This window comes from Hippocampus bargibanti, linkage group LG12 (genome assembly GCF_051943395.1).
Source record: "Hippocampus bargibanti isolate YZ-2025 linkage group LG12, ASM5194339v1, whole genome shotgun sequence".
In the NCBI taxonomy this organism is placed as follows: domain Eukaryota; kingdom Metazoa; phylum Chordata; class Actinopteri; order Syngnathiformes; family Syngnathidae; genus Hippocampus; species Hippocampus bargibanti.
This window is the reverse complement of record NC_142745.1, coordinates 1,273,468-1,300,000: the sequence shown is the minus strand read 5'-3', so window position 1 is coordinate 1,300,000 and position 26,533 is coordinate 1,273,468. Positions and strand designations below refer to the sequence as shown.

The window sequence follows — 26,533 nt, the reverse complement described above, 5'->3', positions numbered from 1 at the left end:
CAAAACACCAAGAAAAATGACTTCAAGTGTCCCAAAACTCCCACAAAATGAACTCGGAAGTGGGGAGATTCAGAAAGTCCCTCCCCCTTGTTCGTGATGTCACGCCAGGATACTCCCTTACAAACTGCCTTGCTCCAGAATCAAAGTAATGGCTTCAGAGAGTTCAGATTGGGAGAAGATGCTTTCTTGTTACTCATCCAGTTATGAATATGATTCAAATAGTTCTGAAGAGGAAAGCATAAATGTTTACAATCGATTTAAGAAGTCCTCCCGTATCAATTCGAGCTGTCAGGACTCCAATGTAGCGCCCACAACATGCACAAGATGGCGCACAAGCTCCGTTGGAAATGGGCTGATTTGTCCATTGGGAATTTGTGTCAACTTACACCTTCTTTATGCGTGTTACTGCAATTGGCTGCCACACACAACGATTCACCGTTGCATTATGTATGTAGTTTTCCTTCTAATTTCGCCATCAACACTGTGTTTTCAGATGAAAAGTACCCAAAATGCATTGTGTGTCGCTTTCTCAGTCAGGGGCGTTCCCTCCGTGACGTGACGTCAGGAATCGTCACCAACTCAAAAACGACTTCCGGAATATTCTGCGCAAGTCTTAAAAGGTAAAATCTATCTACATGCGGTGGAATCTTTGTCAAATACACTCAGTAGAAGTCATTTGAAGTGATTTTACAAATTATGGACACAATTTTTTTCCGGAGGTGTTGGTTGTCCTTTAAGCGGAGTTCCGACGTATCTGACCAATGAAAACGTGCTCTGAAGATTTGTCAATACCGAGTCAAGGCATTTCCCATAGAAACAAATTAGAAGTAGTAATGCGAAAAGGCGCAGTATCTATTTACTTCTTGACCCGTCGATTGGACACCCAATAAGGTTTTGGTCCTTAGCATTTCGGCTTCCACTGACCGCAATGAGCGCTCGATTGGTTCAGTTGGAGCAGCAGCTGCTGAACAGGAAGTGATGCGCAAGAATCGGGAAGACGGCTTGGGTCTTGCCCCCACGCACATTCCGCCTTCTCGCGGCAAGAGAAACGCCGCAGGATCAACAACGACGACGACGGCTAGGACAACAGTGACGAGGACAACAGCTGAACCATCAGGCGCAACAATGACAAGAGTAGCTAACAACGAGATCGTCAACAAGAAGAAGGATGGGGAATTCTGATTCCCATTTTGCGCAGTGGCAACAACGAGATCAATCAAATGCGTAATTCCGGAAGCGAAGGATAAGAAGTCGTGTTGTTTGTAGCATTTTTGGGTGAAACGTTTACTTTTTAAGGGTGTCAAGATGTCGACAACTCGACCGTTCAAACCTCCAACGTGACTTTTTCTGAGACCGCCAAAAGGAATGTGGGTGGATCAGTGACAGAGAAACATGTCATTTTTGTATGAAAAATATTAGCATTGCGTGTGTATCGGTTTTCCATATTTGTGACATAATGCGCCAAACATAAATAAACAATTTACAAATACTTTTGTAATTTGACCGCAGGACTGTTTCGAATCTTCTCATATATATTTCATTAGTACAATCAAAATAAAACACAAATAAAATAAAACCTGACATATGTCTGTGTAAGCTCCCAGTCGTATAGGAGTGGTCCATCGATGAAAAGGTTTCTTCAGCCGTCATCTGTACTTGGTGTCGGACGTTTCGCTCCTCATCCGAGAAGCTTCGTCAGCGAACAAAAATTTGCTGGTAGCTGGCGAAGTTTCTCGGTACAGATGACACTCTGAACCGATTGCCAACCAATCGCACGGCACAAAGTGACAAAGAAACATCCACGCTCAGACTCACACGTAGGGACAAAAAGCTATCAACCCAGCTAAACAAAACACAATTGACGAGGAACAAGGTAAAATTATTGCAGAGAAAGCACCTACATTCCTCAAGATCTTGAAAGAAGAAGGCTACGTTCCTCATCAAGTGTTCAATCCATTCTATCAAGCCATCAATGACTATCACAAAGGTAAATAAAATGACTTTATTATCCAGTACAGTTTATTTCTTTAATTATAATACCATAGCACATTTATTATACATAAAATAAGGTATATTTTGTGTTGTTTAAAGGCTTAGAAAATTAGACACTCGAAAATTATGTTTTATGGGGACCTGGGAACGCATTAGTCTCATTTTAATGGTTTCCTATGGGAAATTAATTTTTGGGATACACGCTTTTCACCTTACACACTGTCTGGGAACCAATTAAGTTTGTGAGCCAAGGTATCGCTGTACTCTACAATCAAGGCCAAAATGAAAACTCCACAAAGGAAGGCCAATGGAGTTAGCGGAGGTCTTCCCCTTGTCGGCGGTTCCTGTGCTTGCGTGACACGAAGCAGGATCTCTGAGTCTCATCAAGGTGCCTGCGGAACTTGTCGTCGCGGAGACCGTAGACCACAGGGCTGAGGAAGCGGGGCAGGATGTTGACCAGCAGGTAGCCCACATATCGGATCTCCCGAATTTGGCCCGGGAACACCAGAATCAGAAGCAGTTCCACGCCGGGCGACACGTAGGACAGCAGGCACATGGCCAGCTGGACGCCATGAAGCAGGACCGTGTTGCGGGCCCTCTCGGCCAGACACTTCTGGGACGAGGCCGAGCGCGCCGCCATCAGGATCTTCACGTAGGTGAACACCAGCGTCAGAAAGACGAACAGGAAATAGAAGCAATCAAAAGCGATGCGCTTGTACATCATGACGGGATTGGGAAAGACGTTGGAGCGCAGGCAGAAGACGTAGCCCAAGAAGTAGTCCGGGGGCTCGTTCGCCAAGGTCACAAAGAGGTCGGTGATGTCAGGGGCCACGCTGATGAACCAAATGAGCAGCACGGTCAGGTAGGTCCTCCGGATCGTGCACATCTGATGGTGCCTCAGAGGCCTGCAGATGGCCACGTAGCGCTCCACCGCCATGGCGGCCAGATTGAGGGGCGTGTTCCTGGTGCTGAACACCGTGAGCAGGATGAAGACGCAGCACAGGGACACTCGGATGCGGAACACGATGTAGCTGAGCAGGAACAGGGTGATGCTGAAACTCAGCTGAGCGCTGTCGTTGATCACCATGTGGATGAACAGGATGTAGCGGGGCTCCTCGTGAAACGTCTGCCGCAGTCATTTTGTCAACGACCATATTCATATGAGGACGACAAAATAGACATCGAAAATGCGACAAAATAGACATGGAAAAAATGACAAAATAGACATAGAAAACACGACAGAATAGACATAGAAAAATACGACAGAATAGACATTGAATATACGACAAAATAGCCATAGAATATACGAAAAAATAGACAGAAAATACGACAAAATAGACATCGAAAATACGACAAAATAGACATAGAAAATACGACAAAATAGACATAGAAAATACGACAAAATAGACATAGAATATACGAAAAAATAGACGGAAAATACGACAAAATAGACATCGAAAATACGACAAAATAGACATCGAAAATACGACAAAATAGACATAGAAAATACGAGAAAATTGACATAGAAAAATACGACAAAATAGACAGATAGATAGATAGATAGATAGATAGATAGATAGATAGATAGATAGATAGATAGATAGATAGATAGATAGATAGATAGATAGATAGATAGATAGATAGATAGATAGATAGATTTTTTTTTCGTGTGTATTTGTGTGCATACCTGGTGCTTGAAGAAGGTGGCGAGCAGAGAGGCATTGATGTATGTCAGCAAGACCCACAGAAGAACCACAAGAAAGTTTTTCACCACTGCAGAGACTAGACTGTCCCTCAAAATCACCTACGCCAATAAATAAAGCAAATATGGCATTTGGAGTAAGAAATAATTAACCAACAATTAACAAACAAACAAACAAACAAACAAATAACAAATAAAACACAGACGACTGGGAACAAGACAGAACAAGCCGCAACAGAATAATGGATCAAACTCAAACTTTATGTGTGTGTGTGTGTGTGTGTGTGTGTGTGTGTGTGTGTGTGTGTGTGTGTGTGTGTGTGTGTGTGTGTGTGTGTGTGTGTGTGTGTGTGTGTGTGTGTGTGTGTGTGTGTGTGTGTGTGTGCGCGCGTGTGTGTGTGCGCGTGTGTAACTGTTACCTGCGATGGTAAGGTTGCATTGTCCGAAGAGTTCATCCTGCTGTAAAAAGTAGAAGATCAAATATGATATGAAAGATGAAGTGAAAATCAACAAAGGGTCATCATGAACAACCCCGCCAATCGTTCACCAGCCGTCAATGCAATTGATCATGATCCCAATGAAATGGCGAGATGGTGAAGGGCAAAGAAAAGAAACAACGCGTGTTTATAAAGGGAAAAAATGAGTGGCTGATGTGATGTCATACGTGGGGCGGGCGCGGCCCAATTCTCATTGATCTTAGTGTGAAACATAACCAACAACAACATATACAAAAAAAATATGGGTGGGGGCGCTTCTGAACCATTTGTTGAAAATCGCACAAGTCAGTTTTAAAATCAGTATTTTGAACTTTCTTCAGTTTTCAGCCAGGTTCAGACAAACAAAAAAACAGCATCATTTGTTTTCATCATGTTCCAATATTTTTTTCTTTGCATACTACTACTATTATTACTACTACTACTACTACTACTACTACTACTACTACTACTACTACTACTAATAATAATAATAATAAAATAAAAATAAAAACAGCATCATTTGTTTTCATCATGTTCAGTATTTTTTGAGGATGTCATGATCTGGTTGGCGACCAACGTGTGGCGCTGTCGGCCCCGCCTGCACCTGCACAGGTGCTGGTGGTCTCGATCAGTGGCGGACTGCCACGTTCGTATTGGTGATCAACGGGTAGCGACGTCAGCCCTGCCTGCAGCCTCGCAGGTGCTGGTCGTTTTAATCAGTGACACTTAAAAGGACTCCCGGCACGACCATCCGGTGTTGGTTCATTGTTTGTTGCATGCTTTGTCTGCAATGGCATGCATTGTCTGCTGTGCATGTGCTTGTTTAACCTTGGCGGACTTTTACACTTGGTTTTCTTTTGATACTTTTTTTCTGTTCAGATCATTTTGATGTTTTACATTTTGTTCCTGCTGACCTTTATTTTAATACAATTTGTCAAACAACCTCCTGCTCCCTCCTGCCTGCTTTTTGGGATCCGCACCTGCCATCACCACCTCGCAAAACGTGACAGAGGGTAGAGAGAACAAAGTGTAATATTACAGGTGCGTATGGAGATATTGAGCGTATTTTACAAAGATTCCACCCCATATAGCTACATTTTACGTTTTAAGATCCGCACTGAATATTCAGGAAGTCATGTTTTGGTGACGTATTCCTTACGTCATGGAAGGAACGCCCCTGACCGAGAAAGGGACACACAATGCATTTTGGGTACTTTGTTTGGTCTGAAAACTTCGTGTTGATCTGTGTTGATGGCGAAATTAGAAGGGAAACACATAAATAACGCGATGGTGAATCATTGTGTGTTCCACCAAGACTACTATTTGATACTAGTTGACACAAATTCCCAGCGGACCATTCAGCCCATTTCCAACGGAACTTGTGCGCCATCTTGTGCATTTTCTGGGCGCTACATTTGAGTCCAGACGCCTCAAAATGAGACGGAAGGACTTCTTGAATCGATTGCAAACATGTATGCTTTCCTCTTCAGAACTATTTGAATCATATTCATAACTGGATGAGTAACAAGAAAGCATCTTCTCCCAATCTGAAGCCATTGTTTTGATTGAAAGGGGCGGGACCTTCTGAAACTGGCCATTTCCGGTTTCATTTTGAAATAGTTTTGGAGATTTTAAGTCATTTTTATTGGTGTTTTTCATTTGACTAAAAATATTATACTGCGTGTTTTGGCTATTTTAGATGCTATAAAACGTTTTTCCGATGTCAGTTAGGAAACAAAAAAAATGGTGTCGGTTGTCCTTTAAGGAAAAACAATCCTTGAGTCATAAGTGTAATAACTTTGCTGCAGTGTTACTTCCGGGTAGAGTGAACGCTGGCGCGAATGGCTGCTGCTGCTCACCAGCACAAAAAAAAAAATCCTGTGACTGTAAAGTGTCCTTGAGAGTTTTGAAAGGCGCAAAATAAATGTATTATTATTATTATTATTATTTTCTAAATAAAATGATAAATAATAAAAGACCCAATTAAACTAAACTGCGAATGCAATTTTAAACAAATGGGTTTTGAGGTGAAATTTGAAGGTGGGAAGAGAGTCAATATTGAAATCATAATCAATATTGGTAAGGCATAAAACCACTGTAAAATAGCTCCAAAGTGTAATGGTCCGTTTGCTATTCACAAATCACTGTCGTTAGCCTTCGCTTGGGTCAACATGGGATTTTCTTTTGAATATGAAGCCATTTTTGATTTATTCATATTTTTTACATCAATAAAATACAATATATAAAATGTCTGAATCATTGTAAAAATATCAGAGCATCTAACGTTAAAAACAGATCTAAAGAGCAGTGTCCGAGTACATTCTGCACTCCTACGTTCCTGCGCTGGGGTCCATCACGCCACCAAGGACCGTTCTCGTGTCACTTGTTGCTGCAGGGTGTTGAAAGGTCTATAATTGTGGTCATGTTGGGTTCTGCTCTTGTATTTAGATGGTCTGAGGGGTTTTCAGATCAGGATGAGTCACCGTGGGGTGCAGTCCTGCAGATGAGGTAATGTTTGAGGTACTTCCTGAAGCACTTGTCCCTCACGCCGTATATAATGGGGCTGATGGAGCGCGGCCATACTTGAACAATGATGTAGCAAGCGAACAGTGAGTCCGAGTAGTTTTTGGGGAAGACGCGTAGTAGCGCGTCTTTGACCAGAGGCACGGCATACGTGGTCATACACAAAAGAACTTGAACGCCATGCAGGACGATGGTCCTCCGAGCCTTCTTGGCATCCTTGCTGGCCGTTTGGGCGGTGAACAAGATCTTGAAATACGTGAAGAAGATGACTGACCACACGATGACCAGGTAGACGATGTAGGTGATGTCCCGCTTTTGGATCAACATCGGGCTGGGGAAGGCCGTTTCTCGAAGGCAGAAGATTTTGGACCAGAAGAAGTCCACCCGTGTGGTGGCCAATGTGACGAAAAGGTCCGGGAAGGCGGAGAGGACGCTAATGGTCACAATCAAAGCGATAAGAAGCAGAGTCCTTCTGACCGTGCAGATGCGGGCGTGGTGAAGCGGAAGGCGCACGGCCACGTAGCATTCGCCCGCCATGCACGCCAGGATGAGGGGCGTGTTCTCGGTGGTGATGATGGCCATTAGGATGAAAGGGGCGCACGATAACACGGTGATCCTGTAAAGCGCGTAGCTGATGACAAACAGGGTGATGCCCACGCTCATCTGGATCATGTCGTTCACCACCAGAGTGAAGAACAGGATGTAGCGAGGGTTGTAGTAGAAGATCTGAAAGAAAGCGAGTCGGAACAAGTTGACACTCCATCGTAGTTTCAACATTCCTTTTTGATAGAGATAAAACAGATTAAGAAGTTATCATATTTCAAAGTTTCATGCTGTTATATGCTTAGTCAACATGTGTGACTTGAATACACAATTTACAGAATCGCTTTCTGGGTCAGGGGCGTTCCCTCCGTGACGTCATGTCAGGCATCGTCATCAACTCGAAAACAAGACTTCCTGAATATTCAGGGGGAGTCTTAAAACGTAAAATATAGCTCTAGGATGTATCATCTTTGTAAAATACGCTCAGTAGAAGTCATTTGAAACCATTTTACAAATTATGCACACAACTTGTCCGAAGGCGTTGCTTGTCGTTTAAAATTGAGCTTTTGACATTCAGAAGACAACCACTTTAAAAATGGAAAGACCGCATATTATTTAAAAAAAGGTGTTCTTCAAGGCTCAGTTCTAAGCCTCATCTTCATTTCACTTCACAGCATATCACAAGAAAATCTATCTCTGGACACTTTAAACATGTAGCAGGTTTACTACCTGATGTTTGCAGAAGGTGTACATGAGGCTGGCATTGATGTAGTTGATTGACAGCCCGATGGCGAGCACCACCACATTCTTGACCACCGCTTTACTGAGCGAATCTCGATACTGGATGACGACGCTTGCGTTGGCCAGGGCGGCGTCACCCATCTTGACACACACACACACACACACTAACAATAACAACAGAAAAACTTATTAAACATAAGAGTCATTTCAAAATATGCCACAATTCAAACTTTGATCCAGATTAGTAACATTTTGCAAATCAATTATAATATAGGAAAATATGTGGAAGTGATTACAAGGTAACAAGACAAAATGGAATGTCAGACATATTAAGAAAAGAAAATAAACCAGCCATTTGAAATCATCACAATCTTCCCAGAAAAACAACATATTAAATTAAAAAATGTAAACCCAAACAAAAAAAAAAAAAAAGATAACGAGAACAAATACAATAAATTATTTGATGTATATATATATTTAAATTATTATACATTTAATTATTATAATAAATTAAGCAAATTTAGAAATACAATATCTAGCTATTTACTTTTTTTACACCACTCTTTCAATCACTATGTTATTAGTTACTATTTAGTTATTATTTATTATTATTATTATTATTATTATTATTATTATTAATATGATGAGAGCCAGTATCAAGTTGTCACAATAGTAAGAAAAATTTAGATGTGTGGGCCGCATGTGTCAAACATAATAATAATAATAATAATAATAATAATAATAATAATAATATTAAGCAGATTCTTTACTTACAGACAGTGTAGGTGTTCAATTAGCTGACATGTTGAACACCTACACTGTAAGTAAAGAATCTGCTTAATATTAGATATCAAGTAGACAGGATGAACTTAGTACAACGAAAAATAAAAATAAAAATAAAAATAAAAATAAAAATAAAAATAAAAATAAAAATTATCAGATCAGATCAGAAAACCTTTATTCGTCCCACAATGGGGAAATTTGCAGTCCACAGCAGCAATTTGAAAGGGTTCTAAGCATAGTAAAATAAAAATGTCAACTGTTTATAATGTCAATGTGCAAAACGGTTTCAAAGAAAACTGTACATAGTGCAAGTATCAAGAAAGGCTGTATTGTATCAACCCATATTTACAATAATAATAATAATAATAATAATAATAACTATTATTATTATTATTATTATTATTATTATTATTATTATTATTATTATTATTATTATTGACAGTCCTGTACATTGTACAGTACATTGTATTTATTTGTAGCAAACGAAACTACAAAATACCCCCCAAACAAGACCAAGATGCATAATTATTTATTTTCATTTTCTTACAGATACAGATACTGTTCACTATATTTCCATATGAAAGGATAAAGACGAAAAGATCAAGCGGATACTCACCCGTGTCAGGACGCACGTCTGACCCCACGCCCGCCGCCCGCCCGCCATCTTTTATAGCCAAAAGCGACACACACACACACACACACACACACACACTCAAGTTGTGTTGTCATCTAGAATGACATGAAGAATGATGTGTTCCCCCACGAGATCCACCACGCGGTTTTCATGCCAGCTGCTTCGCGTTGGCTCGCCGCCAGTTTTTCAGCGGATTAAGTGTGGGCTTCTCGGCCATGTCTGAATATGATTCTTATTAGAAAGTGTTATGAAATGTGATCGTTTTTATAATAATAATTATACATTTCATTTTAAGCGCCTTTCAAAGCTCTCAAGGACACTTTACAGTCACAGACAAGCATCGGTACTATAATAAATAAAATACAATCACAAATAGAATACAATAAATAAAATACAATTATCAATAGAAACAAGAGGAAGAGCGACACAGATAATGCGATTTTAAAGGACAACCGACACTACCGGATAAGTTGTGTCCATAATTTGTAAAATCACTTCAAATGACTTCTACTGAGCGTATTTTACAAAGATTCCACCGCATATTCTGGAAGTCTCGTTTTTGAGTTGGTGACGATTCCTGACGTGACATCACATCAGGAAACGCCCTGACCGAGAAAGCGACACACAATGCATTTTGGGTACTGTGTTGATGGTGAAATTAGAAGGAAAACACATAAATAATGCGATGGTGAATCGTTGTGTGTTGCACCAAGACTACTATTTGATACTAGTTGACACAAATTCCCAGCAGATAAATCAGCCCATTTCCAACGAAGCTTGGGCGCCATCTTGTGCATTTTTTGAGACGCTACATTGGTGTCATTGACGCCTCAAAATGAGATGGAAGGACTTCTTTAATTGATTGCAAACATTAATGCTTTCCTCTTCAGAACTATTTGAATCCTATTCATAACTGGATGAGTAACAAGAAAGCATCTACTCCTAATCTCCATTACACAGAGGTGGAAGGAGGAAGAGGATCTGAGGGAATAGAAATTTGAAGACGGTCAGATAGGTATGGGGTGGCAAGGTTATGGATAGCTGTAGAGAAGTGGAGGTCTTGTGAAGGTCTAAAAATGGGATCAGCAGTAGCAGCAGGCCTCTGCTAGCAAACCAGAGAGGCTCCGGCACATCTGCAAACATCTGGATGGATGGATGGATGGATGGATGGATGGATGGATGGATGGATGGATGGATGGATGGATGGATGGAGTGTTGATTTTAATTTGATTTGCCTCAGTCACGGAGGTCTACTGGGTTAGCACATGTGCAGATGTGCAGGGTTCCATTCTGAGCTTGGCCTTCCTCTGTGTGAGTTTGTATGTGGTCGCTTTGCCTGCGTAGGTTTTCTCCAGGTACTCCCGTTTCCTCTCATATTCCTCACAAAAATACACGGTAGTTTGTTTGGACGTTAGAAGTCATCAATGTTAGTCCGCGGCCTTCCAAGGCCGCTATCCTGCATGTTTTTAATCACCCTCTGTGGCAGGTCAACTCATTCAAATGATCAAATTAATCAGGAATTTTTACAAGGTAATATAATCAATAAAAGTCCACTCATAGATATTTAGCAAAAAACAGCATTTTTCCTGGGGGGAAAATGCTCAAGTACACAATCCAAGTATTTGCACTTTGTGACTATTTCCCATCTTTGCTAATGAGCCGCTTGACCTTTCATTTGTCCTCTGTGGATTCATCAAGTGTTCCGTTCAATGTTCTGGCGGGAATTGACAATCCTTTGAGAAAGAAAAAAAAACAAGCTGAAAGGTCGCGCGGCATCGGAGGATTCTTTCTGTTGCCATCATGAACTCATTTTAATGATGACGAAAATGTCATTCTCCCATGAGTCTTACCATTGGCACAACACAACTTAGTTAAACTTAGCACAACGACAACTGAAGTAAAATCTTCAGCAAAGGATATTTACCATAAATTAAGCAGGGGGGTATTTGTGGGAGGTTCTTCCTTAATTTAAAACAATCCTTAATACTTTGCAACTTTTTTTTTTTTTGCGATTAGTCGTCTTATTGTGTTTCAAGTTGTGAAAAATGGGGCAGGCAACTTTATGGTTGGTCAGGCAACTTTTCAGAGTTGTCTGCCCTGTTGTCCAGTAACTTTTTGTCATGAGTTTCAGTCACTGTGATAAGTCTCGGAATCAGTTAACTATAACTAATTTAAATAAGCATACATGTTAAGTTTCAGAAATCATAAATCGGGAGATTTTCGTACTCGCGACTCTGTGGTGCGTGTTAAAATAATGTGAGCATTACAAACGTGCATATTAGAAGCAAATAAAACAGAAAAATGCTTTCATTTTTTATTCGTACATTCAGTTTGTATATCCTGTGACTGTAAAGTGTCCTTGAGAGTTTTGAAAGGCGCTTATAAATGAAATGTATTATTGTTATTCTTATTCTAAAAATGTATTATTATTATTTTACATTTTCTTTTGTTTCACCTTACAAATGAACTGTCTGTATTGTGTCAAATCAGGAGTCTCACGACCAAATCGTGAGACTGTACGCGGTATGTATGAGATTTTTTTTTTCAAATGGCCAAATGTTAAAAAAAAGAAACATAAAAAAATTACCGCGTTTAGAATAAGTTTTCACAAATTGACGAGACAGTTTGATGTAAATTCTACAGATAAATACTCTCTAAACCTATTTGGATTAAAAACATGTTAAGAAGATAGCACCACATTTAAAACGTAAATGTCATCTTTTGAGTGTTTGATTCCGTATTAATCACACAATTTGAAAATGTTTCACACATGTTTTAATTTTAATTTTAATTTTGTGATTCGAAGTCATCCGAGTGCATAACTACGATCTTAAGCGTACGTCACGTGTTCATCTGTCTGCGCATGCGTGTTACACCCCGTTTAGCCATCTTGGGCTATAAAATGGCTGAAGGGCGGGAGATTGAGGTCAGAGGTGAATCCACCTTGAAGCGGGTGAGTCTTGGCTTGTCTTTTTATTTGTTGTTTTCATTTGACCGCACACGCGCCGGCACACGATTACAACTTTATGAACGTCTTTTCTATTTTTCTGATGATGGCGCGATGTGATGTCATAACGTTCACGTCGCTTACTACGCTTTCCAAATCAACGTCAACTGTGACGTTTCGTGCGTGGTCATCTTCTGTCACGTCGTTTATTTGGACGTCGTGTGAAAAATACTGTCGAGTGGCAGAAGAATTGACAAGTGTTACGTGTCATGGTCAAATTGACAACATAAGAGAGACTAAAAAGTTGTTCAAACAAAACATTTGATTATACAGTGAGAGAGAGACATCTCAAAAGCCACCTATTTAAAATTGCATTTTCTGTGTAGCTCTCTCTCTCTTGTTTCTATTTATAATTGCATTGTATTTATTGTATTCTATTTGTGATTGTATTTTATGTATTATTATTTCATTTTTTATAATAATAATAATAATAATAATAATAATAATAATAATAACACATTTAATTTGTAAGCGCCTTTCAAAACTCTCAAGGAGACTTTACTGTCACGATTATTCTATATTATTATAGTACCTATTCTTGTCTGTGATTGTAAAGTGTCCTTGAGAGCTTTGAAAGGCGCTTAAAATTTCATGTATTATGATTATTATTACAGTGGGAATTGTTTTCAAGTTGATTGAAATCATACATGTTAAGTTTCAGAAATCATAAATTAGGAGATTTCCGTACTCGCGACTTTGTGGTGCGTGTTAAAATAATGTGAGTGTTACAAAAGAGTTAATTAGAAGTAAATAAAACACGAAAATGCTATCATTGTTTATTCATACATTCAAATCTTCCGTTGAAACCAAAATGATGTGCTTTGTTGTAGGGTAGGCTACTTGGACGACGACGACGACATGAGCGTAATCGCATCGGTTAACGCCACCGCCGTCATTCAATATCGAGACTCGCTCGGCAAAGCGGTGGCCAAGAACCTGCTGGTGCTCGCCATGGGGCTCTCCGTCAACTACATCAACGTCGGACTCATGTACACTTTCTGCAAGCATCAGGTTGGACAATGTCTTTAATGTCGCTCTTTGAGCTCGAGTAGGGTTGTCAACGCTCTATCTATCTATCTATCTATCTATCTATCTATCTATCTATCTATCTATCTATCTATCTATCTATCTATCTATCTATCTATCTATCTATCTATCTATCTATCTATCTATCTATCTATCTATCTATCTATCTATCTATCTATCTATCTATCTATCTATCTATCTATCTATCTATCTATCTATCTATCCATTTATTCATTTGTTTGTTTGTACGGTTATTCATTTGTCTTTATTCATTTATTGGTCTATTTATTTATGTGTCTATTTATGCATTTCTTTATTTATTTGTTTGTTTGGGTGTAAGTAATTACACGTGCATATTACAAGTTGTTTTTTTTTCTCACCACTCTTCTTGCTGCATCTGAAATTTGTGAACAAAAGCCACCCGGATTTCAAGAGAGGCTGAAATTACGGGTCACACTGGATCTCTTGGGATTCTTCTCATACCGGGAATATATCATTTGATCAATGACACTGACAACATTTCCTTGTACATTGTACATATTTTAAGTGCTGACGGTCATCATTTAAAGGATTGGAAGAAAAACAAACATCCTCGTGAGATTTATGATCCCCAAAAAATAAAATGAGGGATTTGGAAGGAGCAAAAAAAGCCCTCCAAAATAACACGATTTGGATTTGAAGCAACTTTCCTTGTTCAGATCTTCTACTGGGACCCTCGCTACATCCTGTTCTTCCACCTGGTTCTGAACGACATGATCCAGATGAGCTTGAGCGTCATCCTCTTCGTGATCAGCTACACCCTCTACAGGATCCGCGTATTTGTGTGCGCCCCCATCATCCTGCTGGCCATCACCGCCACCGAGAACACGCCCCTCAACCTGGCGTGCATGGCGGCCGAGTGCTACGTGGCCGTGTGTCTTCCGCTTCACCGCGCCCGCATCTGCACCGTCAGGAGGACTCTGCTTCTCATCGCCTTGATATGGACCGCCAGCCTCATCTCCATCCTGCCGGATCTCCTCGTCACGTTAGCCACAGAGCCTGTGGAGTTCTTCTCCTCTCGTGTCTTCTGCATCCGCCAGAACGTCTTCCCCAATCCGCTGCTGGCTCGGAAGCAGGAGCTGTCGTACATTGGCTACCAGCTGCTCGTATGGTCGGTCATCTTCTTCACGTACTTCAAGATCCTCTTTGCGGTCCAGTCGGTCAGCAAAGACGCCAAGAAGGCTCGGAGAACCGTCGTCCTGCACGGCGTTCAGGTTCTGCTGTGCATGACCACCTACGTGGCTCCGGTTCTCAAGGAAGCTTTACTCAACTGGTTCCCCGAGAACTACCCGGACACGCTCTTCGCCTGTTACGTCGTCGTTCAGGTCCTGCCACGCGCCATCAGCCCAATGATTTACGGCGTGAGGGACAAGTGCTTCAGAAAGTACCTCAAACACTACCTCATCTGCAAAAGTGGCGCTAACTCGGTGGAAATGATGAGCAGGAACAACAAAACAAACAGCAGGAGCAATAACAAAGACTAATGGCGAGAACAGCAACAAACTCGATGACCAAAAATCACATCAAAGATGTCGACGCCCAACGTTTTTCTCCCGCAGTACAGTGACACCTCGGTTTAAGAACCCCTTGGCTTACGAACTTTTCAGTTTACGAACGTTAAATGTATGAAAATTTTACCTTGGCATATGAACTATTTTTCGGGGTACACACGGAGCGCCACGTTGAGTGATGTGTCGTTTGTGAACGAGCCTGTTCTCCTAACAAGAAAATGGCAGCCGACTCATTTTTGCAAAACACCAATAAAATGACTTAGTGTCCAAAATCTGCCACAAATCAGCTCGAAACTGGGGATTTTCAGAAAGTCCCGCCCCCAGTTCGTGACATCACGCCAAGCCGTCTTGCCTTGATCAAGAAACGAAACAATGGGCTCATGGAGTTCAGATTGGGAGAAGATGCTTTCTTGTTACTCGTCCATTTATGACTATGATTCAAATAGTTCTGAAGAGGAAAGCATAAATGTTTGCAACTATGATTCAAATAGTTCTGAAGAGGAAAGCATAAATGTTTGCAATCGATTAAAGGAGTCCTCCCATATCAATTCGAGCCATCTGGACTCCAATGTAGTGCCCAGAAAATGCATAAGATGGCGCCCAAGCTCCGTTGGAAATGGGCTGATTTGTCTGCTGGGAACTTGTGTCTCGGTAAAACACACAACGATTCACCATCGCGTTAGTTATGTGTTTTCCTTATAATTTCGCCATCAACACGGATCAACACGAAGTTGTCATACCAAACAAAGTACCGCAAAATGCATTGAGGTGATGCAAGGTATGTCCTTTCTCGGTGAGGGGCGTTCCTTCAGTGACGTAGGGTGAACACTCGTCACTCTTCCTTCTAATTTCGCCATCAACACAAAGTTTTTAGACCAAACAAAGTACCCAAAATGCATTGTGTGTCACTTTCTCAGTCAGTGACGATACCTACCGTGATGTCACGGTATCAAAAACAAGACTTCCGGAATATTTAGCGCGAGTCTTAAAACGTAAAATATAGCTATATGTGGTGGGATCTTTGTGAAATACGCTCAGTAGAAGACATTTGAAGTCATCTTACAAATTATGGACACAACTTGTCCGGAGGCGTCGGTTGTCCCTTAAGAATGATCAGGATGTTGTACATCATCTCCAGCATGAAAAAACACATTTTATTCATATTACGACAACTTTGGTGATCGGTTGTGTTTTTCAAAATATGGAAATACCCTCAAATATTTTGAGGAAAAAAAAGGTACGAGTATGCAACCAAAATATTAACGTTTTTCCCTGCCATGAGGAAACTAAAAAATCCAGACACTGATCACACAAAGTGACGATATTCAAACTGCAAATACAGTTTAATCGTTTTTTGAGCAATACCTCAAAAATAGGGTTGGATTTATAAAATTAATATACTACTACAGAGCATATGAAATTTCATTTTTGCATAAAGCAAAAAAATAATCATCATTCCAAACTCTAAACAGTCACTTAGTTGAAGTTTTACAATAAAATAGCAGTGTTTGAAATAACGTCTGCCCGAGGCGTGTAACTTTGACGCCAGGACAACCGACACAATTTTTTTGTTTTCTAACTGACGTTAGAAAAACATTTTATAGCATCTAAAATACTCAAAACACGCAAGCTGATATTTTTAGTCAAATGCAAAACGCCAATCAAAATGACTTCAAGTGTCCAAAATCTGCAAAAAAAATGAACCCGGAAGTGGCCAGTTTCAGAAGGTCCCGCCCCCTTGTTCGTGACGTCACGCCAATACGTCTTGCCTTGCTCGAGAATCAAAACAATGGCTTCAGATTCGGAGAAGACGCTTTCTTGTTACTCATCAAGTTATGAATAATATTCAAATAGTTCTGAAGAGGAAAGCATAAATGTTTGCAATCACTTAAAGAAGACCTTCCGTGTCATTTTGAGGCATCTGGACAGAAATGTAGCACCCAGAAAAATGCACAAGATGGCGCACAAGCTCCGTTGGAAATGGGCTGATTTGTCTGCGGGGAATTTGTGTCAACTAGTATCAAATAGTAGTCTTAGTGCAACACACAACGATTCACCATCGCGTGATTGATGTGTTTTCCTTCTAATTTCGCCATCAACACGGATCAACACAAAGTTTTCAGACCAAACAAAGTACCCAAAATGCATTGTGTGCCGCTTTCTCGGTCAGGGGCGTTCCCTCCGTGACGTCACGTACGGACTTGTCATCAACTCAAGAACAAGACTTCCTGAATATTCAGCGTGAGTCTGCTTCTTATCCAAGATGCTTCTTCAGGGAACTAAAGTCTTACTGGTAGTATCGGCCCTATATATATATATCAAACTTGACAAACTGGATTTGGGCCTCTTTGGCGCTCCTTTCACCAATCGATGGAACCTTCGACCGCACTTTGTGCTGTAGAATCTCGGCCGTTAGCAATTTTCGCTTACGACAGAACCTTCGCGGGACTACACGGTCCTTTCCGCTCCTTCTTCTTAACATCAACAACTGCTAGGGTGGAGCCTCCTGTCGGTTGCGAGCATGGAAAAACAAAATGGCGGCGAGGTTCACAACAAACTTTAGCGATTACCCTGCTTATCGCAGAAGACGCACGATTTACACACGTAGCGTTTCCTAGCTTTGCAAGCTAAGGGTCCCCAGTTATGTTCCCAGTTATCCGTTGCCACGATGGCCACGCAGGACTCTTGTGCATTCTCCTCAACCTTGCCCCCATTTCCCGCCTTCCAAAATGAGGCGCTGGAAAGCTGGCTGTCGTCGCTCCACTTGTATCCGCCGTTCTGGTACGACAATCCGATCCAGGTTTCTTCGTTGCGGTTCTTTCGCCGTAAATTCTCCGTGAGGAACCTTTGCTCGATGGCGTTGGTGATTTGAACTAAATGGCTGTCCTTTTCCTGACAGTCTTGTTTGGCATCGCTCCATCCTTTTATGTCAGTGGAAAAGTCGTAGCAATAGAAATTGTGCCTGACCCAACCTTCCTTGCAGCACGTCTGGCTTTGCTTTTCAGCATTTTTAGCGCTATCTTTCTCACAAAAGTGCGAGTACATCAAATCGATGGGGATCTTCAATCCGTCCGCCAGCTGCCACTGGCACTCCTCAATTGTAATTTTCATGGCGTGGAGAGCATCCGAGTAGAAATTAGCAGTGTGGTTGAGATTTTCAAAACTATCCTGGAGTTCATCAATTCTGTTTTGCAGGCTTAAGTCATGCTCAATGATGACTTTTAATTTCGCTTCGGCCGAGTTCAGTTCTTTCCTTATCTGCTCGTACCGCTCCCGAAGAATATCCACTTGCTGCTGTGATTTGTTGATGTTTTCCACCAGTTTGTGCAAGAGCATATTTCGGGCTTTCAATTGTTGCTTCATTTGGTCTAACTTTGAATCGTTGATGTACCAGCCGGCCAAGGTACAAACGAGAATCAATGTAAAGCCCACCGCCGATAAAAAAGCTGGACCCGTCACGCAGGACGTGATGTTGCATTTGGAGGGATCCATTTTGGCGAGGGCGTCGTACAATACGCTGAGGAGGGGAAGAGAAAAAGAAATGAGAGGATTGCAAGCGGCGGAATGCCGAATTAAGGACTTATCTCACTGCTGGAGAGGGCTGAAAAAAATATATTGCTGCTGTACTTGCGCCCCTTGAACTACTATGTCTGTATATGTCTGTGTAAGCTCTCAGTCGTACAGGAATGGTCCATCGATGAAAAGGTTTCTTCAGCCGTCATCTGTACTTCTTTCAAGGTGTCGGACGTTTTGCTTCTTATCCAAGAAGCTTCATGACGGCTGAAGAAACCTTTTCATCGATGTCTGTGTATGTGTGTTTACGTATACAATGAAACCTCGGTTTACGAACCCCTTGGCTGACGAACTTTTCGCTTTACGAACGTTAAATTTATGAAAATATTACCTTGGCATACAAACTATTTTTCGGGATACACACAAAGCTGCCACAATGAGTGATGTGTCGTTCACGTTATTATACAGTACAGTTTATTTCTTTAATTATAATCCCACAGCACATTTATTATACATAAAATAATTTTGTGTAGTTTGAAGGCTTAGAAAATTAGAAAGTAGAAAATTATGTTTTATAGGGACCTGGGAACGGATTATTCTCATTTTAATGGTTTCCTATGGGAAACAAATTTTGGGGATACACACTTTTCACCTGACACACTGTCTAGGAACCAATTAAGTTTGTAAGCCAAGGTATCACTGTACCCTAAATGACGTGGATAGGTGCTACCCAGTCCAAATATTCCAGCAGAGTGTTCGTAAAAGTGAACAGTGTGAACCGAGCTCACCTCATTTCCATACTTTCGCCACTCAGACGCTTGGGGTCTCCGATGCTGAAAAAAGGAGACGACACGGGTGAGTCGGCAGTCCCATCAATTATTTTTAAACTCTCTAAGTTTGTCACATTCTTTCACGTCACTTTAAAAAAAAAACGTGCTGAATGCATTGATTTACCTGAACTCTTATTTTGAAACATTTATTGTTTCCCTGGTCATACACAAAAACGTTAAAAAAGTAACGCCACCCTGTGGTCAAACAATAACCTGAATGCAAATCTTTTAGCCCATTGTTTTGATTCTGGAGCAGAGCAAGACGTCCTATCGTGACGTCACGAACTGGGGGTGGGACTTTCTGAAAATCCCCAGTTCCTAGGTCATTTTGTGGCAGTTTTGTGACAAAACAATGGCTTCAGATTCGGAGAATATGCTTTCTTGTTACTCATCCAGTTATGAATATGATTCAAATAGTTCTGAAGAGGAAAGCATACATGTTTATAATCGATTAAGTAATTTATTCCGTGCCATATTGAGGCAATAGGGGGGGGGGGGGAAATGTAGCACTAAAAAAGAGGCAGAAAATGGCGACAAAGCTCCGTGTAAGGAATTAATCAGCCCGTTTCCAGAGGCTGATTAATTCCTTACATGGAGCTTTGTCGCCCTCTTCTGCCTCTTTTTGGTGCTACACGAAGTTTTCAGACCAATCAAAGTACAGCAAAATGCATTGACGTGATGGAAAGACTGCTACAATGTGTCCTTTTTTCGGTCAGGGGCGTTCCTTCAGTGACGTAACGTACGGACTCGCCACCAACTCAAAAACAAGACTTCCAGAATATTCAGCGCGAGTCTTAAAAGGTAAAATATAGCTATATGCCGTGGAATCTTTGTAAAATAAGCTCAGTAGAAGTAATTTGAAGCCATTTTGCAAATTATGGACACGACTTGTCCGGAGACGTCGGTTGTCCTTTAAGCGATGGCCTCTGTGATCATCGCGTCCTGGCCTGGAGCTCACCTCATTTCCCTGCCCTCGGCACTCAGGCGCTCGGGTTCTCCCAGGCTGAAACGAAAATGGCACAGATAAGATGACGGCAGCAGTGCATGATTTGCAACAAAGATGGCCGCCATGGAAACCTTAGTAGGATGGTGTCATTAACGGGAGTGCCCGGAAAATAAACCCGCATGCATATGTATACAAGTTAAGTCTCACGATTTGGCCAGGAGACTGATTTTGACCATATTACTCACTTTAAAAGCCACACGTGGCAGTGTTGGCTCAACCCGGAAGTAACTCAAATACATAGAAAGCTAGCTAATATATAGCTAATAGCAAGCCAGCTAGATATCTAGCCAGATCGATAGCTAATAACTAGCTAGATAGCCAATATATACACAGATAATAGATTGCAAATAGATAGCTAGCTAGGTAGCTAGCCAGATAGCAAATAGCTACCTAGGTAGTTAGCTAGCTAGATAGCCAGATAGCTAGGTTGAGCAGCGGCAGCTACACGCTCCAGCGTTCACTCAACCTGGAAGTAACTCAAATACATAGAAAGCTAGCTAATGTATACCTAATAGCTAGCCAGCTAGATATCTAGCCAGATAGATAGCTAACAGCTAGCTAGATAGCTAATATAAAGCCAGCTAGACAGATAATAGATTTCAAATAGATAAGATCCGAGCATAGTTATCAAATGGTGAGGGTAGTTTAGCTTTTTTTGAATGTTGCTGTGCTAATGACTATTTTGTGTTTGGGAGTCTATTACTGAGAGTCTTTATCTTTATTAAGTTCATAGAGTTGATTGTTCTGTAGCCACAAGAGGACATAAGCCAGTATCTACATAAAGCATTTTCGTGTTTTATTTACTTCTAATTTACACTTTTTTAACGCTCACATTATTTTGACGCGCACAACAGTCGCAAATACGAAAATCTCCTAAAAAGTATGTTTTCTGAAACTTAACAAGTATGCACTTGGACGGTGCCTGGATTCGAGTGTGTTATCTGGTCGCCCATCATTCAGCACTCTTCATTTTCTCGATTATTCTTGATAAAATATATTGTCAAGGATGATCTCGTGGACTGTTACCTTTCCTGCTCAGCTTCTGTCGCTGGAGGCAAGTCTGGCAGTTCGTCCCCCTGATTCTCATCCACATCATAATCTGGCTCTTCTGTATAATTGTCCATACTGAAAACAAAATAAAATGAAACTACACTAATCTAAACAAGCCCCGCCCACCCACAACGTTCTAACTAAAAAAAACAAACAAGTATGAGCTTTACGTCATATTTCGTGGTCACATCAAATAAACATGGAATTTATATGCTTTTTATTTATATGCTGTGGGGTGAATCTGACGAGTCGGCTGACACGCAAGAGATCAAAAAAAGTCTTCAAAATGACGTCACGAAGGGCGGCCGAGGGCTTCGTTTCTTTCTTTCTCTCGTTTTTTCGGTTTGCTTCGTCTTATTCTCGCGATGGAAAACGGGAACGAAGAGCAAGAAAATGTGAGCGGCAAATCGGCGAATGACGCGGAAGACGATGACACGTAAGACAATTCCAAATTGATTTTGTTCGTCAATCTTTTTTCAAACTTGTTTTTCTTTATTTTAATGTAAAGAAAAGGGGGAAAATCATGTCAAATACAAAAAAAACATGTAAAATGCGGTGGCGATTGATTTGATATTTCCAGACGTGTGTGTGTGTGTGTGAGTCATAGATTTTTCACTTGAAGTACATCACGTTTATTCATTTGTTTATTCATTTATATATTCATTTATTTATCAACCTATTTTTTCGTTTGTTGAGTTAGTCAGTTAGCGAGTTGGTTACTTAGTTATTTGGCTAGTTTGTTAATTAGATAGTTAGTTGGTTAGTTAATTAGTTATTCATTTGTTTTTTGTTTTATATGCTTATTTATTCATTTATTTATGTTTTTATTTGTGTATGTATGTATGGATGAATATATGCATCGTTGGATGGATGGATGGATGTATATGCATGTATATATATGTATGTATTTATGCATGTATGTATGTATATATATGTATGTATATATTCGTCTCCATTGCGAGACGAATAAAGGGCCAATCCAATGTATGTATGTGTGCGTATGTAGATACGTACATACATACATAAATACATACATAACTAATTAACTAACCATGTAACTAACCATGTATGTATGTATGTATGTGCGTATATATGTACATATGTATGTACATATGTACGTATGTATGTTTTTTATTTATTTACGCTCACACAATACATTTCAAACTGTCCCAAAGTTCCAACCTTTATCATAGCTGTCACCACTTCCTAGTGTGACATCACTAAAAACAGCTGATCGAGTCTGGAGACTTTGTAAATAAGGTGGCGGTCCCAACCGGGCTTCAACCTGCTCCCATTTTAAGAATTTGTTGTCCCCAGGTTGTGTGGGAGCATGTAAAAATCCCCGATGAAGGTGCTGTTGACATGTTGGAATATAAACATGGTCCTATTGGCGTGCTGCTGCCGAATCATCCGTGCTTTTTTTCTTCCCAGGGTTGATGACACCAAGAGCCTGAGTGCCAAGAGTATAGAAATGAGGTGAGCTCTTATTAACGGCTTTCCAAAATGTCCATCTGGGGTACTTGTGTTGGCAAGCCACGCCTGTCCTCACACCATCAAACTGCAAGCGAAAGCGATAACTCCACAAAAGGGCCATCGTTTAAAGGACAACCGACGCCTCCGGGCACGTTGTGTCCATAATTTATAAAATGGCTTCAAATGACTTCTACTGAGCGTAGTATTCAAAGATTCCACCGCATATAGCTATATTTTACCTTTTAAGACACGCGATGAATATTCCGGAAGTCTTGTTTTTGAGTTGGTGACGAGTCCTAACGTCACGTCACGGAAGGAACGCCCTTGACCGAGAAATGACACTGTAGCAGTCCTTTCACCACGTTAATGCATTTTGCGGTACTTTGTTTGGTCTGAAAACTTCATGTTGATCCGTGTTGATGGTGAAATTAGAAGGAAAACATAAATAACACGATGGTGAATCCTTGTGTGTTGTGACAACATTTTTGAGCCCATTTCCATGGAGCTTTGTCGCCATCTTCTGACTTTTTTGGGTGCGACATTTCCCCCCCTCTGATGCCTCAAAATGACACGGAAGGACTTCTTTAATCGATTGCAAACATTTATGCTTTCCTCTTCGGAACTACAGTAAAGTCTCGTTATATCGATATTCAAGGGAGTCCGAAAAAATATTGATATAACCGGGACTATCGATATATCCGACCCTGTTTGCATGTAATTTTCTCCGTGCGTGCATAGAAATAGTATCGATATAACCGGGACTATCGATATATCCGATATCGATATAACGAGACTTTACTGTATTTGAATCCTATTCATAACTGGATGAGTAACAAGAAAGCATCTTCTCCGAATCTGATGCCATTGTTTTGATTCTCCAGCAAGGCAAGACGTCTTGGCGTGACATCACGAACAAGGGGGCGGGACCTTCTGAAACTGGCCACTTCCGGTTTCAATTTTTTTGCAGTTTCAGCACACTTGAAGTCATTTTTATTAGTGTTTTGCATTTGACTAAAAATATCATCCTCCGTGTTTTGGCTATTTGAGATGCTATCAAACGTTTTTCTGATGTCAGCTAGGAAACAAAAAAGTGGTGTCGGTTGTCCTTTAAACGGTGAATGCATTTTTGTCACTGTTGAGGGTCTTTCATGACTCTTTTCATGCTGTGCTCTGATAATGCAATGTTTCCAATGGTCCATTCCTTGTTTCCTTTCTTTTTGGCCAGTGTTTTGTATGACACTCCGGAAAACAAAGAGGACTTTCAATTCAAAGGCGGGTGTTTTGTACCAGGGCAAGTTTTTTTCATTTTGCTGGGACTTGGATTGATGCTCATTTTTATCATGACTGGTTGGTTCGTCCACCTTAACAATTTGAGTCTGCTGGAACAACAACTGAGATCCCTGGAAGAAAATAGTTTACTCCTGGAAACGCTGATAGAAATGGTGCAACGCACACCTGAGCATGTGAATCGTCTACTGGAACACGATCAGCATATAAGCAAACAGATCAAGAAGTTTGACGTCGATGTAATTGATATACAAGTGTGGCGACATACAAGTCTGCAAATGGATGACCTGGAGCTCTTTTATGAACAAGCAAACCTGACGGTGAACTTCCTCAGGGGCGATCTGGACGATACTCAAAGCGCTGTGGCAGACCGTCAGGTGCTGCTTTCGAAAGAGCTGGAAAACACACTCTCCACGCTGTACGCCAATGTTTGCAGCACGCCTGAAATACGAGGGCATCCCATCCAATGCTGCAAAGAAGGCTGGGAAAAAAACGGTTCACATTGCTACTGGTTGTCGGCCACGCAAAGAAGGTGGAAAGACGCCAGAAAAGACTGTCTGAAAAAAGGCAGTTATCTAGCTGCAGTTCACAGCATGCAAGACAATGTCTTTCTCACCAGTCTTATCAACCAAAGCTACTGGGCTCCAGGAAGCCGTCTCACCGATCAACAGAAAAGGACAAAAATCACTCCGGTATGGATCGGATTGGAGGATCAGTTTTGGGAAGGTAAATTCCATTGGGTAGACGGTCACCCGCTCGTGAGTCCGACATTTTGGCGGCCTCGCGAGCCCAACAATATGGCGCAAGTTTATAATGACAATCGCTACTGGGATTCTGATTGTGTGGTCATGAGGTTTGACCCTTCTGCCGAAGGTGAAGAACTGTACAAGACTTGGGATGACCAACTGTGCAGAGGAAAACGAATCTACTTCTGTCAAACTTGCATCTTTTGCGATTCGTCCGAACTGAACAAGTAAAAAGAACCGCCCAAAAACAAACAAAAAAAAAAAACGATGATGTGAGCAAATCGTATTTGCTTGTTCGACTAGCGATGCCTGGCAATAGCGCAAATAGAGCGTGCGCAGCAGCGAGTCAGTCGTACGAGAGTCTATGACGGGAATCGGGAACCTTTTTGACCAAAAGAGCCATTAAAGCAAAACATTTACAAATGTTTTTTTTTTTTGTTTTCAGTGAGTAATGGGATGTCATAAAAAATATAAAACAGATTCTAACAAAATGTGAGAATGTATTCTTTAAAATCATTTGGTGATAATACTCACCATTAATGTGTACGCTCTCAGTCGTACAGGAATGGTCCATCGATGAAAAGGTTTCTTCAGCCGTCCGTCATCGGTACTTCTTTCAAGGTGTCGGACGTTTTGCTTCTTATCCAAGAAGCTTCGTCAGCAAACTAAGGTCTTACTGGTAGTTTCAGCCCTATATATATATCCCTACTGTCCAGACGTGGCGGTGCCGGACTCTGCTATGATTGGGCCCTTCTCTCAGGTTGGGGGGAGCAGAGGACTAATCCCTGCGGCTCCACTGATTACTTCTATTGTCCTGACTGACGACTGGCCTGATTGCCCAATTTGCCCTGGTATCACCTCATCAGCATAACTAAGCCTATGTTGCCTAAGCAGTCTATTGTACGAACGATCCAAATTGAACCTCATCCCACCATTACGGTTCAGGGAAGTATTTTGCTGTTTTATGAAAATAGCTTCTTTTACTCTTCTTTTACCATCTATTTTCTTTCACTGAGATTTTAACCTCATTGTCGTCCACCTTTCACCACTAGCTTTCATTTAAAAAAAACATAAGCGCCTTTCAAAACTCTCAGGGACACTTGACAGTCACAGTGAAACTTCTCTGCGGGTGAGCAGCGGCAGCCAGACGCACTCAACCCGGAAATAACAGACACACACCACTAACTGAAATATAAAATGATCACAGGCACAATGAGTGCAATCAAATCTTCAAATCAAAACAGAAAAATATGAAAGCGTTTATGATCCATTGTGTGTGGTGTAATCGTTGACAATAAGAGTAGGGTCGATGACTGATGACGTCGGCACAACCGTCGATAACCAGACGAGTGACTGAACGAAAAGGGATACGCATTGGCAAGGCAAATAAAAGTTACGTTAACGCAGCGTGAATAACCTTAATCAAAGTTGTATTTTTATTTTTTATGTTTGGCTTTAAAACTGATTTTCTTAAACGAACATGGCCATTATTTATGACGTCTTCCAATGCAGTGGCGGAAATCGATGGCGTAACACGCACGATCCCAATCCTGAAAGTTTTGCACGAATATAATTTAATGTAATTCGCAAACAACACGCGCACTCCCAAGAGATAAATCACAATGAGTGTCGTGTGGCTATTTTGATGAGG

The 26,533-nt window shown here is 41.0% G+C and overlaps 6 protein-coding genes across 8 annotated transcripts in view; 3 read left to right on the top strand and 3 right to left on the bottom strand.

Annotated features, from left to right (window-relative positions):
- Window positions 1-1,468, top strand: part of matn4 (matrilin 4) — a 12,279-nt gene extending 10,811 nt beyond the window's left edge. Inside the window, exon 17 of the mRNA XM_089009734.1 lies at window positions 921-1,468. Within this exon, the coding sequence (XP_088865860.1) occupies window positions 921-979 (59 nt within the window). The 3' untranslated portion in view covers window positions 980-1,468. The remainder of the gene's footprint in view (window positions 1-920) is intronic.
- An 837-nt stretch (window positions 1,469-2,305) lies between these two features.
- On the bottom strand, window positions 2,306-4,149 carry LOC148889869 (odorant receptor 131-2-like). Its single transcript, XM_089010670.1, has 3 exons — window positions 4,114-4,149; window positions 3,680-3,796; window positions 2,306-3,118 (listed from the first exon to the last, which is right to left on the bottom strand). The coding sequence occupies exons 1-3, from the start codon at window positions 4,147-4,149 to the stop codon at window positions 2,306-2,308; spliced, it is 966 nt and encodes a 321-aa protein (XP_088866796.1).
- Window positions 4,150-6,350: 2,201 nt separating this feature from the next.
- On the bottom strand, window positions 6,351-8,141 carry LOC148889868 (odorant receptor 131-2-like). Its single transcript, XM_089010297.1, has 2 exons — window positions 7,966-8,141; window positions 6,351-7,419 (listed from the first exon to the last, which is right to left on the bottom strand). The coding sequence occupies exons 1-2, from the start codon at window positions 8,116-8,118 to the stop codon at window positions 6,640-6,642; spliced, it is 933 nt and encodes a 310-aa protein (XP_088866423.1). The 5' UTR covers window positions 8,119-8,141; the 3' UTR covers window positions 6,351-6,639.
- A 4,150-nt stretch (window positions 8,142-12,291) lies between these two features.
- On the top strand, window positions 12,292-15,394 carry LOC148889867 (odorant receptor 131-2-like). 2 transcript variants are annotated; one of them, XM_089010241.1, is made up of 3 exons: window positions 12,292-12,347; window positions 13,232-13,412; window positions 14,126-15,393. In XM_089010241.1, the coding sequence occupies exons 2-3, from the start codon at window positions 13,260-13,262 to the stop codon at window positions 14,948-14,950; spliced, it is 978 nt and encodes a 325-aa protein (XP_088866367.1). In that variant the 5' UTR covers window positions 12,292-12,347; window positions 13,232-13,259; the 3' UTR covers window positions 14,951-15,393. The 2 variants fall into 2 exon arrangements, with proteins under 2 accessions (XP_088866367.1, XP_088866368.1); XM_089010242.1 differs by having other exon boundaries at window positions 12,310-12,347; window positions 13,237-13,412; window positions 14,126-15,394.
- A 73-nt stretch (window positions 15,395-15,467) lies between these two features.
- On the bottom strand, window positions 15,468-23,461 carry LOC148889866 (uncharacterized). Of its 2 annotated transcripts, none has more exons than XM_089009511.1 (4): window positions 22,559-23,461; window positions 20,279-20,323; window positions 19,279-19,323; window positions 15,468-18,494 (listed from the first exon to the last, which is right to left on the bottom strand). In XM_089009511.1, the coding sequence occupies exons 2-4, from the start codon at window positions 20,281-20,283 to the stop codon at window positions 17,537-17,539; spliced, it is 1,008 nt and encodes a 335-aa protein (XP_088865637.1). In that variant the 5' UTR covers window positions 20,284-20,323; window positions 22,559-23,461; the 3' UTR covers window positions 15,468-17,536. The 2 variants fall into 2 exon arrangements, with proteins under 2 accessions (XP_088865637.1, XP_088865636.1); XM_089009510.1 differs by lacking the exon at window positions 22,559-23,461 and adding an exon at window positions 21,353-22,462.
- LOC148889865 (C-type lectin domain family 10 member A-like) lies at window positions 20,109-26,429 on the top strand. The gene is made up of 3 exons (XM_089009512.1): window positions 20,109-20,121; window positions 22,808-22,852; window positions 24,075-26,429. Exons 2-3 carry the CDS (start codon window positions 22,848-22,850, stop codon window positions 25,111-25,113), a joined length of 1,044 nt encoding a protein of 347 aa, XP_088865638.1. The 5' UTR covers window positions 20,109-20,121; window positions 22,808-22,847; the 3' UTR covers window positions 25,114-26,429.
- The last annotated feature ends 104 nt before the right edge of the window (window positions 26,430-26,533 follow it).